The sequence below is a fragment of the Schistocerca piceifrons genome, chromosome 3 (assembly GCF_021461385.2).
Source record: "Schistocerca piceifrons isolate TAMUIC-IGC-003096 chromosome 3, iqSchPice1.1, whole genome shotgun sequence".
In the NCBI taxonomy this organism is placed as follows: Eukaryota; Metazoa; Arthropoda; class Insecta; order Orthoptera; family Acrididae; genus Schistocerca; species Schistocerca piceifrons.
Genome location: NC_060140.1, coordinates 228,623,603 through 228,644,702, shown reverse-complemented (window position 1 = coordinate 228,644,702; position 21,100 = coordinate 228,623,603). Strand labels below are relative to the sequence as shown.

Genomic DNA, 21,100 nt, shown 5'->3' with positions numbered 1-21,100 from the left:
CGCAAACTTAGTTCGTGATCAACATTTTTACAAAAGATGATGTTTGAGTCTTTCCCTCGTATTCAGATGATTGTCGAAGAAATTGCAGTGGACCAGTCGGTGGTACTGAGTTCTCAGATTCCTTGCTTTATACAGAGCTTGCATAATTTGGAAGAGAAACTGTTAAGTTACCTTCCAGAGCTGAACTCTGACGCTGAGAACGGTCATAGATGGACACTAAATCCTTTTTTAGATATGTCAGCACGAGGACGAAAGAACACTTACAGATTTAGCAGCTGATGGGATGCTTAAAATGGAATTTAATTCGCAAAAGACTGACGTCTTCTGGATGAAGAGAAAAGAAGATTATCCACAGCTGGCAGAGGATGCTTTGAAATTGTTAGTGCCATTTGCCACTTCCTACCTTTGTGAATTAGTGTTCTCTTCAATGATGAACTTAAAAACTAAGAAGAGAAATAGACTTCAACTAGAAAATGATTTGGCGATATGTGTCTCAAAAGCAGAACCACAATTTGACAAATTATTAATAAAGGCACAGCCTTCTCATTGATACGGTTGTACTTTATTTCATCTGGCTAAGTGGCACACGAGGCAAATATCGCTGATGTCGCTCTATGAATAAAAACTGTTCAAAACAATAAAATCTTAATAAGTGTCAAGTATGCTTTTTAATAATACAAATGAGACGCATTAGCCATCATGCATAAAATTGCAGTTGTGCAGATAAAGCGCTGTGCATTTGCGTATAATAGCTGGATCGCATCATTATAGTTATTGACTATATTCTTCACAGTACGGTTTATGCAACGCGGGAAAGAAATGACAATGAAATAACAGAAAACGTGGAGGAAAAACGAGCATAATGTTTTACACCGGTGTTGTTGTTATAGACTCATGTTCCTTCAAGGCCCTGAAATACCTCTGTATGAATTCCATTTTAGATATGTCATCGTTAACCAACACGAATTCAAAAAAGCTGCGCATTAACCGATACGTAGGCCGAGGTTTCATTCAGCTAGCTGTCTTCTGTGTTAATGACTCATTTTGAAGAGAAGGTAAAACAAATGTCTTTTGGCGACTGCTTGTAAAAAAGGATGTACATTTTATAAACTGTTTTAGTATTTTATCAGAATGGAATACATTATCCTTTTTTTTACGTGAATTCCAACAGAAAAATATGTTTTGCATAACAAATGCTTTGCAGTGCAGGTAAGACCCAGAAGTGAATTACCATCATTAAACGAGGTACCACTGTGTAGTCAATTTGTAAACAAGAAGATCTTTTATTCGAATTTCTCACAGTTACTTACTGGATCTTCTTCATTTAGTTATGAATCGGTTCCTGAACACACTTTTCCAGCGTTGCGTTTATTTGTCGTTAACATGGTGTATTTATTACAGAACGATCTACATTATGCTCAATTCAGAATTAATGTTAAACAAGGAATTACGTAACTTTAATAAAAAATAAATACCATTTACCATAGGCCTATGTTTTTGTATTACAGGGCCCCTAGTTTTGAGACATGTAGCAGGATAGTTATTTCGTTTACTTTCATTCAGTACATATTTTTACAAATGATGGTACTAGATTTTTGTAAGATATTTTACAACTCTTCACAGCAATCACCAACATTAACTACACGAAAGAAATGACAAATTAACCAGGTGACCAGCAACGACGATTTTGTGGGAATCCCGATGAAGACACAAAACTAAAAAAAATATAAATAACATCAACATGCAGTGTGTGAATTAAAGTCTGAGTTGAGCTCAGGCATCCTAGAACCGCTCGATAGAAATTTCTGTACTTCATACCTTGTCTTACTGCTGCCAATCCTAGAGATCTATTGTTTGATTCGAAGCTTGTTACTGAAATGCATTCTAGTAACCATGGCGCCAAATCTTTCACGTGAGCTGTGTGTGTATTGTTGCAGCCATTTTGTATCACACTTGAACGTGAGCATCTTTTAAATGTGTTTTCATACATTGTTCTCGTTCCATCTGATATTTTTATCACAGCCGATGATTGGCATGTAAACTAAGTTGTCAGTAATACACAAGACGCTGCCACTGTACCACCATCCCAGCCCTGCAAACCTCTCAGAGGTAAATACTATCTGTACAAGACTTAGTGAATCTCGCTGCCCTAGTTCCAATCCGCAGAAGTGGGAAGAGATCCAATAGACATTGTGTTGCTTCTCACTGTTGCAAGTGTTTGCATATTTGAACTCCTCAACAGGTTTAAATTAAATTCATATTCATTATTATAAGCAAGTACTAGATCTGAACGTGAGCGAATTTGCAAGATACTTTCACAAAATCTTGTCGCTTCTGTGTGATATTTGTACTATAGCAGATGATCGTCATGAAACATACGTTCAGCCAGCCTGCAACTGCTTTCTCCTGTGACCGCAACCTCCTGAGCAAGGCTTTGCGACCCCCCCAGGGGGTCACGACCCACAGGTGGAAAAACACTGCTATAAGTAATGGAAAGTCCTGGGGGAATGTAAGTAATTTAAGGAGTAAAAGTAACAACTCACCAAACAGTATATACATTGAGTCATTCAATGACACATAAACAAGGCTTAGAACTTAGCTAGTTTTTGGAACACCAAGTGGCACTCAACCACCCACACAATCTACACAGTATCCTACTCCATCCTTCTGTCACATTTAATCGCAATCTTCTGCAAGTGTCACATCCCTAAGAAAGTGCAAGGTGCAAGACCTACGTTGATACGTTCTTCCAGCACATCCTACTCCAGTCCCATCATAGGTCTACCGTACCCCATCATAGGTAGGGCAACCTGTGAAAACACTCATCTCATATACCACCTCTGCTGCAATTTCTACACAGAGTTTTATGTGCGCATGACCACCAACTATATACCCAAATGAATGGTCACCGCCAAAGTGTGGCAAAGAGCAGAGTTGGCTACACAGTGGCACAACATGCTCTTGAGCAAAACATTATTAATTTCAATGGCTAGTTCACAACTCATGTCATCTGGTTCCTTATCCCCAACAGCAATTTCTCTGAATTACGTAGATATGAGCTGTTTTTCCAACACACATTCCTCAGTCCTGAAATCCTTCTGCCTCAATCTCTGGTAGCACCCCCCCCCCCCCCCCCCCAAACCCCCATTTCATCAACTTCTTTCCATGGAATGTATTTGCAGTTGCAAATATTGACAACCATTAGCTGTATAGTGGAATGACAACAATGAAAACCTGTACTGGACCGGGACTCAAACCCAGATTTCCTACTTATTGCGAGCAGTCGCCTTACCGTTTGTCTACCCGAGAATTACTCATGGCCAGATCCAAACTTCCATGTGTTGTCAACCATGTATCTGGCAGTGAGTCATGCTCGGATAGCCAAATGGTAAGACGACTGCTCGTGATAAATGGGAAATCAGGTTCGAGTCCCAGTCTGCACAAATTTTCATTGCCGTCATAACATTATACAACTGATGGTTGTCCATATTTGCAACTGCAAGTACATCTATTGCATCGTACTTCAGAATAACACAGACACTGCTATATTTGTTCCTTTATCTTTGTTTGTAAAAATATTTCTTGAGAATTGTTTCTACAATTCTAAAGACCATATGACCACCAGCCATTGCACTACACATTGAGTTACTCATGGTATTTACATAAGCATAACACAGCACACTGTCCATGATGAAGCTGAAACTCAATTTTCTACTCCAGATATGTAATTCAGGCTGAGATTGGCAAGTATTTCTGCATCATCATAATGTAATAATCATCACAGTTCATGTGAAGCTATTTACATGTAATATATTTTTCTGATACTCTTTATATATTTTACGTACACAGATGTAGGTTCTCTGCAAAATTAGCTAAAAACTTCAACCAGTATCAATATAAAATTTTATTGCAGTGTGTCATCATATAGCACAAGCATTTGGTGCAAGCAGTGTACTTAACCTAAAGAGTCAGTTGTGATGAAACTTTTTTACCAAATATATTTCATAAGCACTGAGCAATTATTCCATCTGTGCTTGATCAATAGTACACCATCTTGAACTGTGGAGTAGTGTGTTTTGAGTAAGTATCAGTAAGTATCTTATCAAACAATATTAACTGTTGATATTATGTACACCTGGTTCGATAACTTTGTTTAATTCGACAACTGCAGCCTCTACATTAAATTTACAGCTTGTGCAATTCTAGGGATTCTCTTCATAGACACACAATTTTTAAATCGTCCATGCAACTGACGCATAAAAGTGACAGCATGTCCTCAGACAAACCAACAGCTGTACTTGAAGAAAAACTTAAGAGTAGCTAATAGCATAACAAAATCTCTATCAAGCAATTTGTAATTATATATTATACTTTCAAGTGTGAGGAAATAACTTTCAAGAGAGATCTGTCTACGGTTGGGGCACTACAGAAGCTACAATACAACAATAACTACTGGAACACACACACACACACACACACACACACAAAATTATCCTACGTCGCTACTTATTAGCGGAAACTGTCAAGGGCACGCAATATTGTCAGCATACATATGTCAGCCTTCTGACATATGCTGCCGGAGGAAAGACCTATCCCGATTTTCCCATGTATTAACTGTTGGCTATACACATCCATATTCCACAAGCATGTTTTCTAATGTCACTTTCAAGAAACATCTGTACCACCACCACCACAAAATGAAAATTCACTCTTGTTCAAAATTTTTTTGGAGTCGAAACATTAAAACTCCTCCTTACCCTGGCAATCATAGAAAACCCATTGAAGGCAGAGAACCTGAACATCTGACAACTGTTTACGCTCCTATTATTTAATTTTAACTGTTCATGATGCAACTGCATAAAAACCAAATAATGAATGGAGAAAATGAATAAAGGAATTAACCCAAATAAGAGTGAGCCATTACCTGAATGTTGTATCATTTTGTTTTACAAATTTTAACATTCTTCTATACTCAATACTCTGGATCCACACATTTATTTAATTTCAGTTCATTTTCTCTAATGACCAATGATCTCTTAAAAGCTATGGAGTTCTGCAATTCACTATTAAATTCTAAGAACTAGCAACATCAACAATTTTTCTTCCCCACTGTCCTGTTATTTCTGTATTTCTGGAATAGAGCATATATTTCCCTTTCTCCTACTCGCTGTCTAGTCGTCAGAAAGGGCAATATTCTAGCATCGGAAGCAAGATGGAAACAGTGAAGCAAAATTAGAAAAGGCAACCAATGATTGATGGATGGATGGATGGATGGATGGCATATAGACACATGAAACCGATCCGAAAAATCACACTAGCCTCTGGCCAACAATTTCACTCTTTTTCTAATGTAAAGACACACACACACACACACACACACACACACACACACACACACACACACATGAGAGAGAGAGAGAGAGAGAGAGAGAGAGAGAGAGAGAGAGAGAGAGAGGGGGGAGGTGGGGGGGGGGGAGATTACTAATATCGGAAAAAGACTTGTGCAGAAAGCTAGTGTGATTTTCTGGTCTGTTTCATGTGTTGATGCTCCACCCATCATTCATCTACAAATGACTGGTTACTTTTCCTAATTTTAGAGATAAATAAGAGCTTGAAGTTCACTACTGTTAACTTTATGTTCTTGTTGGTACTGCCATGATAAGGCCTTTCTATGACAGGAACATGTTTACCTACTTTTAATAAGCTTGTGACTACATCATTTATCTCTCATCTAAACATCTCAAATCTTGCTACTCACATATCAACAATTAGTGATGATCAGTAGTCTTACCATGTGGACCAAACTCAGGAGTATGAACGGAACCTGCAGGAACAACAGCTTGACTCGAAGTTCCAGCTGCTGATGGAACTATCTCTGTGCCTGACAGCACTGCTGCATGCTGTGATGATGATGAAGGACGAGCAGGGCGAGGAGTACGGGTAGCATGCCTTAAGGCAATGTCTGGAAACAATTGGTACCACTATTCACTAAAAACACTGTAACATTTTCTTTGTTCAGCTATTAAGCGGCCTGCTGTCTGGGACCCTAAAGTATTATGCCATGACATTGTTAGCATCATATTATCATTATTTTCTGGGTACACTCACAAACATAAACAGCCAGCCAGAAAAGAGTAACACGAGAATAAATAAAGGTTGTGTGTGTGTGTGTGAGAGAGAGAGAGAGAGAGAGAGAGAGAGAAGATACAACTAACAAAAATTTCATAAACATTTTGTTATAAAATTCACTCCCATTGAAAACGAGGTATGTGTACGGGAATGTTTTTCTTCTCAAAATTATTCATCAGTACAATTTAAATATAAGGGCCTTCCCATAATTGAAGAGACAAAGTGAAGCAGAAATGAAACTAGAATGAGATTTTCACTCTGCAGCGGAGTGTGCACTTATATGAAACTTCCTGGCAGATTAAAACTGTGTGACAGGCCGAGACTCGAACTCGGGACCTTTGCCTTTCGCGGGCAAGTGCTCTACCAACAGAGATATCCAAGCACGACTCACGCCCTGACGGGGCCCGGCACACAGTTTTAATCTGCCAGTAAGTTTCAGAAATGAAACTGCTTGTAAGAGGAGTTTCATGACTTTAAGCTGGCACCAATGGGAGGATTTGAGAACAGCTGGCATATGAAAACTGTTTTGTTTATAACCTCAATACTGCATTTAATGATGAAACATCTGCTTGAAGTTTCCACATTACTTTAACAATGTAGAGTGGTCCATTATTTGCTTTCTGAAAGGTAAAAGCTGGCTAAAACCTTTTTTCGAATGCTTTTACATTGTGATGAAAGTTATATAAACTGTAAATTTTTTCTAAGTGGGTAGAATAGTTAAAAAAACAGTTGAACCTTTCAGGGACTCAGTGACGAGTATGTCCTGGCCAGTCCATGGATGTGTCAGCTCCTGCTCTTGATCCCTGCATTGCTGACATTATTCATGAAGACCAACATATTACAGCTGAACATATAGCAAAAACAAATTCAGGGTGGGTTATGAAGGAGTTAATGTAACAACGTGAGGAAACCAGACTCAAAGTGTTTACAGACTTGAAAGATGGATATGAAAGGGAATGTGACACTTTTATGAACAAGATTTTAATGTGCGAGTTCATCATTTTGAACCTGAATCTAAAAGACAAAGCATGGAATGGAAGAATTTGTGCGAAAGTGGCTCAAACAGCAACAGAAAGGCTTTTCCATTATGTATCAAACAAACCTAATTCATCATTGCGACAAAGGTATTAACTTTGGTGACGTTAAGTTGAAAAGTAGTAAAAAATCTCATTTTATCTCTCTAATTATTGAATGTCCCTCATAATAAAGAATTGCAGAGTTACATTTTTTGTGCATGGCACAACACATTTCAGGAATTTATTTCCATTTTCAAGGGGTATGGAAGTTTATATTAGTACCAGCAAACCCCGATTCTTTAAACGAACTCCTTTGACATTAAGCACATAAGTGAGAAAAAATTTAGAAAAAATTAAAGCATAAGTTTGTTCGAAGCCTCTAAACACTTTCATTATGAAACACTGGATGAATATAGTCTGGGTAATTTGTGCTCCACTATAAGCAAAAACTAGTTTCTCACATATATCAATGTTTATGACGTCATGTCTCCTGAATTATGTGCCATGTAATGACACAATTTTGCAAATAGTTTAGTAGTAAAGAAGTAAGAAATTAAAATGTCATGCCTGATGTAGCAGTTTTACTGCAAGAACAGTGAAAATGTAGTAAATGACAAACATTTTTCCTTTCATCACATTGTGGGATATGTCAGCAAGGAAAAGTTTCGAATAATTTTTAATTATGTACAAAGCTTGCTGGAAGTCGCTAAGTGCTCTCATTCTCAAACAGAGGATGAATAATGTCCGGGTATTTGCACACCATCACTTTCGCTGCTTCAAAACAAGCACATAGTTTCTAACTTTAATGCTTGTCTTATTGTGTTAAATTTTTAATGAAGATTACACTTCTTAATGAGTGGAAATTTTAAATTTGGTCAAGAATTACATGGAATACTGAAAATCAAATTTTTGAAAGCCATTAGATAGGCAACCTGCAACTGGTTCTAGGTTCCACGTTCCAGATCGCTTAGTAGTTGTTTAGTAATATAGATTGTATGTGATGTCTGCATGTGTGTGTTGCAGGTATCACATCCAATATTCAACAGCATTTGCGAACGTGAATATTTCCTGAAACATGTCACACTATCCATTAAAAACCATAACTGGTGTAGTACTTGATTACTTGAATCATTACAGACACAGCTGCAGGGTTTTGTAAAATAAGGTTTATGATACACGAATTTAAATTATCTATCAGGCCATAATACATTTATTTCCTGACATTTTATGCATATTTCTCTGTCGGCTCTTCTCCTGAGATTTCAATTATGTGATGCTCATATATCACTTACCACACTACATAATGTTAAAAGAGTTTTTAAATTATTTTACAATCTTTCTCCTTACAACCAACAGCTCATTTCATTTCATGGAATCAATATAAGGAACATTGAAAAGACAAAGGCAGTCACTTTGGTGAAGAAAGGTATCCATATCTACCCATCTTCAATAGTTCACCAGAAATTATGAAAAGTTTAACAGGTAGTGTACAGTTTGTGATGAGTGTAAAGAATTACTCCATTCATGAATTTCTTAGCAAACGATACTGATGTATTTATTATTAACTATATCACATAACACATGAATGCTATGTAATATCTGACTTCGTCACTTCTTCAATGCAGTTGATGCTAGGCTACAACAGGACAGGTATTACCTTGAGTTTTAGTATGTTTTCTTTTAAATGTTTGTGGTAAGCTCTTCAATTGATATTGGGGAGGGAGGGAGTATTTTTGCCACATCCTTGAAGCTAGTATAATTTAGAACCTGTGGAAGTAACACTGGCATATCGGTTATTCTGTAAGTATGTATTATTTATTTTTGTTTTTCTGGTGTGATCTACACCCTCTTACATCTTCTCACAACTGGTTTACGGAATGAAAAGTGCATCTAATTAACCTTTGTGCACTTAGAGCTGATAATCTTCATGATTATAAGCAAATAAATGAAACTGCTTTCCCTGTGGGGGTGGGGGGGAGGGGGGGGGGGGGGGAGGAGAGATCCACTGGTATTTGTTTATGAAACATGAATTATTTTAAAAAGACCACCTCTTCAAAATCAAACATAAGTACTAAATATACCAGGTGCACCAGTGCGAAATGAGCGTTAAGATACAAATGTGTCTATAGGGAACATTTGTTGTGAACGAACCTTTTTTTTTTTTGTTTGGTTGGTATGACATCTGTCAAAGATATTTAGTATACATCAAGTCACAGAACAATCATCATCATATGTTTTCATCGTGTTAACTATGTCGAATTTTGTACCACACAGTGACGATTTGCGGAAAGCATTAATTTTTTGTTTTCATTTGAAAAAAAGTGCTGCAGAGTCACATCAAATGCTGGTCAAGGCATATAGTGATCATGCTCTATCAGAAGCAACATGCAAAAGATGGTTTCAACGGTTCAGAAATAATGATTTTGATGTAAGAAATGAAGGATATGGAAGACCACCAAAAACGTTCGAAGATGCCGAATTGCAAGCAATATTGGATGAAGATGATACTTTGAGTCAGAAGCAAATGGCAGCAATGCTAAATGTTGCACAACAAACAATTTCTGACCGTTTGAAAGCTATGGGAACGATCCAAAAGTGTGGAAAACCGGTGCCACATGAATTGAATGAAAGACAGATGGAAAACCGAAAAACCATTTGTCCAATTTTGCTTCAAAGACATGAAAGAAAATCAATTTTGCATCGAATTGTTACTGGTGATTTATTTTAAGAATCCTACATGGGAAAAATCATAGGTTAATCCGGGACAATCATCAACATCGACTGCAAAACCAGATCGATTCGGCAAGAAGACAATGCTCTGTGTTTGGTGGGATCAGAAAGGTGTGGTGTATCATGAGCTTCTAAAATCCGATGGAACTGTGAATAATAATCGCTACAGACAACAAATGATCAATTTGAACTATGCATTGATCAATAAAAGACCAGACTGGGTCAGAAGACATGGCAAAGTAATTTTTTTTTTACACGACAATGCACCTGCACACAAAGCAAAACTGGTTCAGGATACAATCAAAACACTTGGCTGGGAGCTGCTACCCCACCCACCATATTCACCAGACTTGGCCCCTTCCGACTACCATGTGTTTTCATCAATGTCACATGCATTGGCTGAGGAACACTTCGATTCCTACGAAGAAGTAAAAAATTGGGTGTCTGATTGGTTTGCTTCAAAAGACTAATATTTCTATTGGCGTGGTGTCCACAAATTGCCAGAAAGGTGGTCAAAATGAATAGAAAGCAATGGTCAGTACTTTGAATAAAATGTTTTTACTTTTCAATTCAAAATTAGTGTTTCATTTTCACAAAAATCGCTCATTTCATATCGGTACACCTGGTATAACACACGAGATGTTGTCATCTTTGCTTAATTCCCAGCATCCGGTGCCTCTGCTTCAAATATTTATATCACCAACACTCCAGTTTTTCATGTTTTTTCTGTTGTTAATTATTTGCTAATAATGTTGCGAAATGTGAAAGAGAAGTGGGGGACGAAAAAAGATAAATGTCATGTGCTTATGAGGTTAGTCAGTCTGCACACCGGTAAAGTCAGGCGTGACACCAATACGGTTTGTACAAGCTGTACCAAAGGTGACAGAGGCTGTGTGTCAACATTTGTGATCATTCAAGAAGCTGAACTGTGGTAGGCAGTCTTCCAGACAAATTAAAGGAGCAGCTCATTGTATCTTCAGTTAGTACAGCATTGAAATTTTGAAAGTTACTGATGTCTTTTCTTCCTTTGAAAGTATGAACTTGCCAACATTTCAAAAATGACCTCACAATAAGATTGTGAATGGTAAATTAGGAATTTAGAAAGCAATGACATCTTGGTTCAGACAGTTGAATGCAGTTGTATAGTGATACACGAGCCGGTTCAAATGTACTGAAAATCTGATTGCTTTTGTTTCCCTTTCTATGAGAATGCCACCAAGTAGCAGCATGGTAAGGAGTGCACATTAAACTCAACGAGGGCAAACTATAGGTACCACACTATGGAGTGAATATGTGGAGTAGTGTATTCCGACAAATCTGACACCCACAAACAACAGTATCGTAGTAGGCCTGTTTTTACCAAAACTAAAAATAAAATGAGCTGGATCTTAATACAAATGTCACAGTGAGCTTGTAAGCACAATGGAACATACATTTGCTAATAATGTCTACTTATTTATCAGCATGGTTAAGTTACTGCAACTTGCAAGTTATTTTAATTGAAAATGTGTTACTTTTAACATATAAGTAGTTATCAATATTTTTCATATATCTAAAAACAAAGATGATGTGACTTACCAAACGAAAGCGCTGGCAGGTCGATAGACACACAAACACAAACATACACAAAAAATTCAAGCTTTCGCAACAAACTGTTGACTCATCAGGAAAGAGGGAAGGAGAGGGAAAGACGAAAGGATGTGGGTTTTAAGGGAAAGGGTAAGGAGTCATTCCAATCCCGGGAGCGAAAAGACTTACCTTAGGGGGAAAAAAGGACGGGTATACACTCGCACACACACACATATCCATCCACACATATACAGACACAAGCAGACATATTTCAATATTCATATATCAATATTTTTCTTTATATTACATTCACAAGGGAATCAAATTTTCTGTCACTTTAAGCAGTGCAGTGAACTGAGCACTTCTGCCATTTTTATACCATATGTATTATTCATTTCTGCATTATAAAGGTAGTATGAAAATTCAATACAATCCTACAAATTTAGAGCTTGACTAACGACAGTGCATGTCAGCAAAGTAGTCTGCCCTGACGCCTGAAATATATCGTACTGCTCTTAGACATACAAGAGCATAGCATGTCACAGAGATTATTTTTCAGCAAAAATAATCAATTTTTAACAGTACAATGTAATTGGACAGATATAAAAATCTACTCACCAAGCGGTGGCAAAAGCATACACCTATAAAAAAGGTTTTACTTGTGCATGCTTTCAGAGCCTGTGGCCACTTCTTCTGGCAGAAGAGTTGGAGGAGAGGGAAGAGGGGTGAAGGAAAAGGAATTGGAGAGCTTTAGGAAAAGGGGTAGAATCCGGAAAAGTCACCCAGAACCCCAGGTCATGGGAGACTTACCGGGCGGGACGAGAAAGAAAGACCACCCCATCCAGTAAGTCTCCCCCGACCCGGTGTTCTGGGCGACTTTTCCGGATTCTACCCCTTTTCCTAAAGCAAATACGGTCTGCTCAAGTTGTCAGTTGAAGCTAATATTTGAGAAAAATGTTCTTTGGGTACCTATTTTCAGCAAAATGGTATACCACTCAAGTACACATAAACTAATTGATCAGATTCAATAATTGTTACTAATAACCTACTAGGACATCTTTGGACACATTGATGCAATTCTTCAATGATATGTGTAACTTTCAGACAATATGGAGGATATCTGTCAAATTATGTTTTGGCATTAGACGTTTCAGTCTTCAGTTTTAGCAAAAATCATTTCTGAAGGTAATTCCCGGCTTGCATCGAGTTTAATGTGGACAATGTACAAGGCTGCTATTGGGCAGCCGTTGTTGCATTTTGTGGGGTAATTTTTTGAAAAATTGGCAGGCCACTCTTTCAAAGAAAGAAAAAGACATCAAGAGCTTCCAGAATTGCCATGAATATACTATTATACTAACTGATAAGGAGCTGCTCCTTCGATTCGACTGCAAGACTGGCTACCACAATTTAGTGTGTCAAATGATAACAGAAGTCAATACATGGCCTCTGTCATCTTCAGGACTGTGTGTGCATGTCATAATGACGTTACGTCTGACTTTAACAGCATGTAAACAGACTCAACCTTGCTAATGAGCAAAGCAAGCAGTCCACACTTGGAAACTAAATCAAATTTCTCTACTAAAGTGAACTTGTGAATTAGGATTGGAGCCCTCCTCAAATCTTTTGTTCTCAACACACATTGTCTTGTGCAATCAGAATCTGCAGTGATTATATGTAACAAGTTATCACCGTCTACTACACTGGGATTCAAGCTCTTTTGTGGACAGCATACAATCAATTAAGCTTCAAGATGGTCTGGAAGGTATGCCTGGATAGAATTACAGGTCCAAATTGATCCCAAAAGATACGGATCTGGCTTCAAATAAATGTCTTGCAAAATTTTCACATATAAGCACATTACATCAAACCAGTAGCTTTTGGGTACTACATTCTGCAACATGAGCCACTGCAGTTATTCTCACTATCATCTTAGTTGTTGCATGTAGATACTTCAACCTCGTGTGATGTTGTTCACTGTATTAGTGATCAAGAGTCCATTGAAATTACTACAATCAATAACATACATCCATTTTCGTTATTCATAACTTCTGTAATATATTACTTACACATGTGCAATCGCGCCATTAATTTGATCTTCATACTTGATTAAATTAAAACTTTTACTGCAAGGGACTTTTTTGTTGTATTAAATACAGGGTCTGCAAATAAAGTTTCAAGACTGGTCTCAGAACGCAAAATTTATTGAATACTTTCAGACATCGGACCAAAATTCTTCAAAATAGGTGCCTTGAGAATCCGCACACCACTGCCAACAAGACTTCCACTGCTGGTAAGCTCCCTGGAACTCCTTAGCTGAAATGCTGTTCAAAACCCTCGTTAAAGCCTTTTGGACTGCTGTGACACTGTCCAACCGCTTCCCTTTTAGGTCTCTCTTCATCCAGGGGAACAAAAAGAAGTCACTGGGGGTGAGGTCAGGGCTATAGGGTGGCTGCGGCAGCATTGTCACGTTGAACTGGGTCAAAACTTCAGTGACAGCAAAGCAGGTGTGAACGGTTGCATTGTCATGGTGGAGCACCCAGTCGTCTTTCTTCTCCAAGTGGACTCAATCCCTCAAACGGTGCACCACTCCAGTATAATACTGACCATTGACAGTCTGTCCGGCAGGAACAAACTCTTTGTGGATCAATCCTTCTTAGTCAAAGAAAGCAATGAGCATGCTTTTCACATGTGACTTGCTCATGCGGGCTTTCTTCAGCTTTGGTGATGCGGAGGTGTGTGTGCCACTCCAAGCTCTGCCTCTTCGACTCTGGATCATACACGAAGACCCACGTCTCATCACCAGTGACCACTTTGTCCAAAAAAATCAGGTTTGGTTTGTAAATGTTTAAGTATTTCCTGTGAAACAGCCAGGCACCGCTCCTTCTGTTCATCCGAGAGCACTTTAGGGACAAGTTTTGCACACACTTTTCTCATCATTGATCTTCTGTCACTAGATGAAACACAGCTTGGTGATTCAAGCCCACTTCATCTGCAATCATTCTGCTGCTGAGACATCGGTCATTGTTTAAAGCTTCGCACACTTTGGCCAGATTTTCATCAGTTCTGCTCGATGAAGGTCTTCCAGAGCGTTCATCGTCCTCCAAGTCTTTGCGGCCATCTTTGAACCTCTTGTGACACATGAAAACCATGGCATGTGACACGGCATAGTATTCTTTATAGGCCTCTTAAATCATTTCAAATATTTCCGTAGCGGTCTTGTTCAGTTTTAAACAAAATTTGATCAAACTCCGCTGCTCCAAGAGGTGCTGCATTTTGGACCTCCGGTTTCCCGATGACATTTTGAAACAGACACTCCATGCACTTGCGATGTTTTCACTCCAGCATTTTTCCAGCGAATGCTGATGCTTGGCTCGCCTAGCCAATATCCCCCACCACCTGGTGCAGGTGGTGAGAACGGTCTGCGCTTGCACCGCAGCTCATGAAAAAATCAGTTTTGAAACTTTATTTACACACCCTGTACTATGTACCAATTTTTTTTTAATCAATAGAGAACATATATAATTGAAGGTGATGGAAAAATATGATGTCTTTTGGAAGGATGTGTTCTTTAACACAGAAAAAGGACAGTACAGGATGATAGTCCTTAAGTAACTTCTCTGCTTAATACCTGGACAATCTCATTTCCTAAAACCTTTTCATTTTTCTTGGTCACAGAATTCTTGGTCTGGAAAGCTGCTATTTTTGTTACTTTTTAATTATCTGAATGTCTGCTGGTATTTGATAGGTAGGAATTCTGTTTAAATATTGCACTAATAATCTCTCATAATTATATTCATTATGTTGTGTTCAACTCAATGTTCACATATTTATGTCAATGAATACTGAGAAGTGAAACTTCTTGTCAGATTAAAACTGTGCACTGGACTGGGACCTTTGTCTTTTACAAGTGAGTGCTCTACTGACTGAGCTATTCAAGCATGACTCGTGATCCAACCTTACAGCCCTACTTCCACCAGTACCTCCTCTCCTATCTTCTAAACATTCTGTAATGCTGAGCTGTTGGCAGTGACAAACTAGAATGTATTTTCTGCAGAATGATAAATGCTTTGATGAAACACAGATATATTGCTGTAAATATATTGTGATGATACTTCAATAAGCAATTTTCCAGGATGAAGAAGAACAACAAACACAAACTGTCATATTATTCACTTGAGTGTACTGCACCAACATTACATACAATGAAATACAAGGTTATTTTTACCAAATAGGGCAGAAAACATTCTACTGTGCTGGTCACCTTGCTAGTACAGAGAAAACTGGGTTTTTTATTGTTAATTTTAAATTTTTTCCTAATTAAATTTTTGATCTCTGTACTCAAGTACTGGCCACTGTGCCCTACAAAATGAACAGATACATCTCATTTACGGAGGATGTTTGCTCTGTTAAATACACTTACTGACAACCCTACACATTCCGCTAGAGTGACCAATGATGAGTGATGCGTTGTTAGAGCACCAGACAAAAGGTAGACGTCTCTTTGGCCCCCAATTTCAGTGAAGCTTTAAGTCTTTTCCTCCTCTCCTCTCTCTCTTGACGGTCTTTGTACTTTGTTCTGCTATCAAACGACACCTGCCATGACTGTACTGTCTGGCTCCAACCCCTAGGTTCACCTGAATGTACTTCAAATACTGGAATAGACTTCGAGAACTGACTTTTAAACCTTCTGTCTTTACATCTCCCTGTGGATGCCCATTCTCCTGATACTCCATTGCTCTGCACCCATAAAAAATGGTTTAAGAAGTGGGGGGGGGGATACCTTATAATTCAGTCCTTATGGGAGGCAGCCATTTTTCCATAGCAAGCTTTGCCATGAAACAGATGTCAAAGCTAGCTGTGGCTCCTGGCACCCTACCTTGCCGGCCAGCCTACTGCTGTTTTGGCACCTGCCACTACGAGCGACAGAGCCGAGTACAGTCATCCACAAAGCCACGGAGTCCAAGTCAGCCAAGCCTTGCTGCTACCTCCTGTACACACACTGAGACAGCCACGCTGTCATTACACAGGCAAGCCCAAAGTGGACTTTGAAGTTCCAGAAGCAACAGGAGATATAGACTAGAAAACAGCTGAAAGGCAGGTGTCATCACTGTGTCACAGTCCCATTAAGATCAGTCACTTCTGTTTTTGTGGGTTAACCAAGGTGGCAAGTGTGACTGTGAGAGGTAAATCTGGGAGCATACCTGCTAAGATTTTGGTTAACCCAGGCACTATCAGATTGGTACACAAATTCATACTGTTTTTCCATATGTTTAATAAACACAAGAGATAAACATAACAGAGACTTAAGTCATCAATAATACATTCTCCACTATTTACAACAGTCTGCAAATGTTTGGGTAACTTTTTTATTCCGTAACTGTAGCAACAACATGGTTTTGAGGTGAAAAACATGTCGAGCCGTGTTTGGAGCGCATCCGGAAAGGTAGTTTCTTGAAGACTGTTCGATAAGGTGAAAATCTGAGGCTGCAAGAGTAGGCTAATAAGGTGAATGCAGAATGACTCCCAACCTGTTCAATTTGGTGGCACAATGAATAAATTTGGCAGAGACACCACTGCAAAAATGTTATACTGCACAAAAGTCTGTTCCATGACACTATGCTAAACTGTGTATCTTAGTGTTCAAGGCCAGTGCACCTGAAATGATATGCGGTGAAATGAGGAAGCTTCTTGAGAGATTAACAAAACTATCTTTCTGCGTAATCCACTCAACTGGAATGAAGGTTTAGACCATCTCCAGGATCACACAAAATGTGCCGTTATAAGGTCAAAAACACTGAACAAAGAGAAGTTCCCATTTGTTTAGATAATTTCAAAATATGAGACATTACAGTTCCACATGGGACAGGAATGGCAGTGGGCAAGAAACAGCTGATACTGAACAGTCCAAGATGGGTGAAATTAAGTTTATGGAAACTACTGTTCTATAATAAATGTTTCTCAGTCATCATTCACGGTGCAGCCTTAATGTGGCTTTTAAATTTAAAAGACCCAAGCAGTTGATTGACACTGAGTGAATGTGATTACAAGATCGCCACAAACTCAAGAAAATGCATCAAAAAACACTGATGTGCTGAGCCGAAAATTTTACATGTTACAAGCAGACAAGGTACTTATCGCTGAATTGCAGGAGGTGCAGGAACAAGATGCAGAATGGCAATTTTTGACATTCTTCCAGAATTTGTGTTAAGAGGATGTTAGGTTATCTTAAAACCCCTCAAGGAAGTTGGGTAGTAATACTGGAAGCACTCCAATGCTTTAATATCTCACGTCATGACAGCATTTAAGCTTGTCATGGTGAAAAGCAGGTAACAAATGCTTCAGTAGCAGCAAGATACTGGTGGAAGAACACAATATTGAAAATTACATTCCCACTTGCAGTCCTTGCACACACCAAGCACAACAGGCTAAAAACCGAATTCCATTGAATACTGTAACTGAGGCTCCAGACCTTTTAAGATAGTAGCCTTGGACATTTTAGGACTATATCTGTAAATACGGCATAAAAACATGTACATATTATCAAATACCATCACTTCTCCAAATGTGCATGTGCACTCAATTATTGAAAGATTTATCTGGTTCTTATGAGTAAAGTAGGTATGTAACTTTTGGAAAATATTTAACTGAACTGAAAAACATTTTAATCTTCTCTATTTTTATGTATTGTTAAATCAAGCTAGTGTCATAGAGATCATAAATTAAATCGTCGTCGTCTGAATCTTTAGCTTTTGCAATGTCTGTAAAAAAACCACATCCATTATCACCACCTGAAAGTTGTGCCTCTAAAAGGAACTCTAGCATGGAGAGTGGCTTGTATGGATATATTTTTAAAAACAAGGGGAATATTTTCTAATCAGCTCTAATGTGAATTCTTTCTAGTTAGTAAGGTTGAGCTTTGTGTTAAGTGTAATATGCACCACAAACAGTGGACAAACACAGTCCTCAGCATGAAAGACATTAACAGATGCCCAATATATATTACACTTTATACTTTTGCTATATTATTATTATTATTATTATTATTGTAACAAAGAGGTTCCTTTTATGTCACCATGATTTCGGTATCATGTTTATAGAATTGTGTTTGTGACAAAGCTTCTGTTCAGAATAATGGAATTAAATATGTAGAAAGTTTGAAAGCTACTCATGGGATTTCTTCTTCCATTTTTTAAAATCCGTTCATTACTTTATAGAATATTACATGCATACGAGAATTTTGCACACTTTCCTCTTGGCATCTATTATCATCCATTACTGTGTAACATCTGCTCAACACTTAGGTTAATGTTAGTTGTATGAATGTTACACACCAATGCCTGTACTTGCTGTCCAAGTTACCTAACTGCTAAGGGGAGCAATGCCATCACCCTTTGGCTTTGTTGTCCCCAGAGCTCCTTGGCTCATGTACACCATCAACATACAGCTTCATCATCACTTGAGCTCAGCGGCTGCAGTTCAGGCTAGTCGTTACAAACTTACAAAAATTACTGAACTACCTTTTTAGGCCCGTTAGGCAAATTTTGATCAACTTGATTCACATCACTCATAGTGTGAAGTCCCCAAAATGAATCACCTCTCTTCTACAGGAGGAGGAAGGTACAAGATACCTCGCTGGTCCAAGGGTATCGGGAATGTTTATTGTTATTTTAAATATTTATTCCTTCTTAAATTTTCACTCTCAGTACTCATGTACTGACTGTTGTGATCTATCTGCCAAACAGAAGCATTGCATCAGCACGCAATGTTTGTTCCCATAAATATGCGGACTCAAAAGTCTACGTGCACCACCAGAGTGACCAACGAGGAGCATATGAGGGAAACCGCACATTGGTTGCAAAAGACGGGTGGAGGTCCGGTTTTCAGTGAAGCTTAACATCTCTTTCTTTCCTTTCTTTCTTGATTGTCTTTGGACTTATTTCCACTACCAAATTAAACCTGCCATGACCATTTTGACTGGTAGGTGGTTGGTTCTATAACCCCAGGGTCCACCTGATTGTACCCCCTACACTACAACAGATTTTGGGTATTCACTTTAGACTTTCTATCTTATTTACAACTCCCTTTGCCTTTGGGTGCCCCCTACCCTGGTAGTCCTCCCAGTCATCACTCTGCACCTGCACATAAATGAAAGATAAAAGCAAGCAGATATAAACACAGTGAAAGGTAAAAGAATTTGAAACATCAGAAATCAATGGAGCTTCCACCCAGAGAAAGCACAGAAAGGGTAAGAAAAATAAGAAAATGAAAATTGGTTTTAAAGTCTTTTAAATTTTTCCTACATTCTATGTAATAACATGAAGTTATTTTTGCTACTGTAAATGAAGAATACCTGTGCTCTAATTTTATAAGTGGCTTAAGTTTTCTTTTTGGGTTATTCATTCCTGCATAGATACTATCGATTTGTAACATTTAATTTATGGAAGATCTGTTTGAATTAAAATGAACAGTTCATCATTTATGCTAGCATAAGAGCTGGAAAAAAAGCAATTTTAAAGTTCCTAAAACATAGCCATGCATCCATAAGTGTTGGCTGAAAAGGATTAGAACACTGAAAATATGTACTTTGTGTGTCTTCATTTGCTGACACCTTAATTATTTTTCATTTACCCAAAATGTTCTCGCATTATGAGAAAATGTCAGTGATTGAAAGGACAGTGAATTATTTACATTCTGTTTAGGACTTTCCATCATCATAAGACAAATGTTTGACCAATGTCAATTTAAAGCAAGGCACTGAAAAGTTTTCCTATATTTGTGTCGACTTTGATAATATAATGAGCAGACAATAACAGAATACTGTATAAGGTGAAATGGATATGAAATAAAGAACTCTATTTAATATTTTCACAGATGACCACGTAAAGCAGGACACACAAACAGTGACACCTAGAGAAGTACTTACTGGAAGAGCTGTAACCCAATATTGCTGTGTGTTTCTTGTGCTAGTAAACCTGTATGGAGAGAAATTATATCAAAGAACATTAGAGAGTTCAGTAGAGGCTCTAAATCAAAAGGGATAATGGTGGTGTATGGCTATGCTTACGTTGAACGGAAATGACAGTTCATACACAGCAAAATATCAGAAATTTCAGATGTTTGTGTATGTGGATGAAACAAGTAATCTCACCGATTTCATCTTATTCATAGGATGGCGGCAACAGAATAACAGTCGCACAAGCAAATGCAAAAAATCTCAGAACCAGGGGCTCAAGCTTTCTGAAGGAGAGAGGAATGAGTTTGAGGTGGTGATGGGCAATGCCCTTATTACTGGGAAATCTACACAGGATTCTTCATTAATGAAGACACAGTCAAAAACCTTTTGAGATAAATTAACAGTTAAATGAAGATATAACTGCTGAAACACACTCAATTTCCACATATTTCTCACGTTACCTTATTTCCCTTTGCTTTTGACATCTACTAACCTTCAATTGCTTCCCCACCAACTTACGAATTTCATTGCACATTAATTTTCTGTTGCATTCCCTTGTTCCACATGTTACAGGTTGTGTGTCTTTATTACAGGTCAGTACAGCCACTAATTGTTTCCATTGTTTTGTTTCTTCCACTACCTGTTTGTTAATATTATTTATACCTCTCCTTTCCCTTATACATTGCTGACAAGTGAAGCAACA

The 21,100-nt window shown here is 38.1% G+C and overlaps 1 protein-coding gene across 2 annotated transcripts in view; it reads right to left on the bottom strand.

The window, feature by feature from the left end:
* LOC124787897 (E3 ubiquitin-protein ligase Ubr3) overlaps nt 1–21,100 on the bottom strand; it is a 289,094-nt gene that overhangs the window by 72,066 nt on the left and 195,928 nt on the right. Inside the window, exon 18 of one of the 2 annotated variants that reach the window (XM_047254874.1) lies at nt 5,792–5,962. The exons of the other annotated variant lie outside the window; for it this stretch is intronic. Within the exon in view, the coding sequence (XP_047110830.1) occupies nt 5,792–5,962 (171 nt within the window). The remainder of the gene's footprint in view (nt 1–5,791; nt 5,963–21,100) is intronic. 2 annotated transcript variants of the gene reach the window in all.